The sequence below is a fragment of the Anneissia japonica genome, unplaced genomic scaffold, assembly GCF_011630105.1.
Source record: "Anneissia japonica isolate Jap-2015-1 unplaced genomic scaffold, ASM1163010v1 scaffold209897_len1119_cov135, whole genome shotgun sequence".
NCBI classification, from domain to species: Eukaryota; Metazoa; Echinodermata; class Crinoidea; order Comatulida; family Comatulidae; genus Anneissia; species Anneissia japonica.
The window spans coordinates 1-1119 of NW_022704270.1; the positions used below are offsets into that span (position 1 = coordinate 1).

Below are 1119 nucleotides of genomic sequence, written 5' to 3' on the forward strand. Positions count from 1 at the left end.
CTTAGACTAGTAATTTTAAACACTACTTTTTAATGGTTGATGGTATAATATACATTAATGGTTGTTTTTCTTTTCTTCGAAATTATAGGGGACGGAATGACCAATAGTTTCATATCAGGTATTATGTTTTATATACTTGCATTAAGTGATAGTGTTGTGTGCATACATAGAGGGAATTTAAATTTGATAGTATCAAATCGGATTTGTATAGTAATTAGGATATAATAATACAGTGTTCAAATATATGGGAACATGATGTAATAAATCTATCAAACAGTTCACGTAATCTACTTTTGCTGGTGAACGATGTTTGACTTATTTATTACATCATGTTTTGAGCACTGTATTATTATTTATTTGATTTGATATACATATATATATTAGATTAAATACATCTTTGTGATTTACTTCGACTGCAGAGGAAAGAATAACTACCAGGAGCAGCAGGTCGACTTTAGTCAGAACATGGAAGCCTACGATTCAGCAACTTTCGTTCTCGTACCCCAATGCAACCCTCCGGTTCAGCCTAGGACAATATGTACATTCATCCTACCTTATGATTCTTAGATCTTTAAAAGCAGATTGTAGGCCTAGTGACGAGGAAAATTGTTTAAATTCAGACGACGGACCATCCGTAGAAGTAAATGTTGTAAGTTTACAATAATTCCTTTCGTTATGTCATAATCTTGGCCATGTGACGTAATCGTCGTTTTGATTGTTGATTAGTTAGCTATTGATTGACAATTGAATAATGAATAATTCATTGATTTCAATGGATGACAAACATTTAATCGTGGTGTATTAACTAATCGTCTGTACGTACATTCGCATATTTCTTTTAAGTACGACATCAATTGCTTAGGCGATTTGTTCGACATACTACTAGATTGATACTCTAATACTAACAGTTCAATCACGTGTTTATGCTTCGATGTTCATTTCACAGACACAAAACCAGACGATAACGACACTTCGATATCGAGATAGGTTTGCTAACGTTAAACTAGATTTTCCTATTCCACCAGATAAAGGGGTTAGTATAATTATATTTATGTATACCGTCTAATTAAAATATAATTTTGAAGATGTGGTGGAAGGTTACATTTTTTTTATTATGTC

At 32.3% G+C, this 1119-nt stretch overlaps 1 protein-coding gene across 1 annotated transcript; it reads left to right on the top strand.

Annotated features, from left to right (window-relative positions):
* Positions 1-86: 86 nt before the first annotated feature.
* On the top strand, positions 87-1080 carry LOC117104596. The gene is made up of 3 exons (XM_033245446.1): positions 87-118; positions 420-649; positions 947-1080. Exons 1-3 carry the CDS (start codon positions 97-99, stop codon positions 1064-1066), a joined length of 372 nt encoding a protein of 123 aa, XP_033101337.1. The 5' UTR covers positions 87-96; the 3' UTR covers positions 1067-1080.
* The last annotated feature ends 39 nt before the right edge of the window (positions 1081-1119 follow it).

Excerpts from the sequence above, each read along its gene's own strand:
- LOC117104596 (XM_033245446.1), top strand. The coding sequence starts at position 97 with ATGACCAATAGTTTCATATCAG. Across the intron at positions 119-419 it reads GACCAATAGTTTCATATCAG|AGGAAAGAATAACTACCAGG; the intron begins GTATTATGTTTT and ends CTTCGACTGCAG. Across the intron at positions 650-946 it reads CATCCGTAGAAGTAAATGTT|ACACAAAACCAGACGATAAC; the intron begins GTAAGTTTACAA and ends TTCATTTCACAG.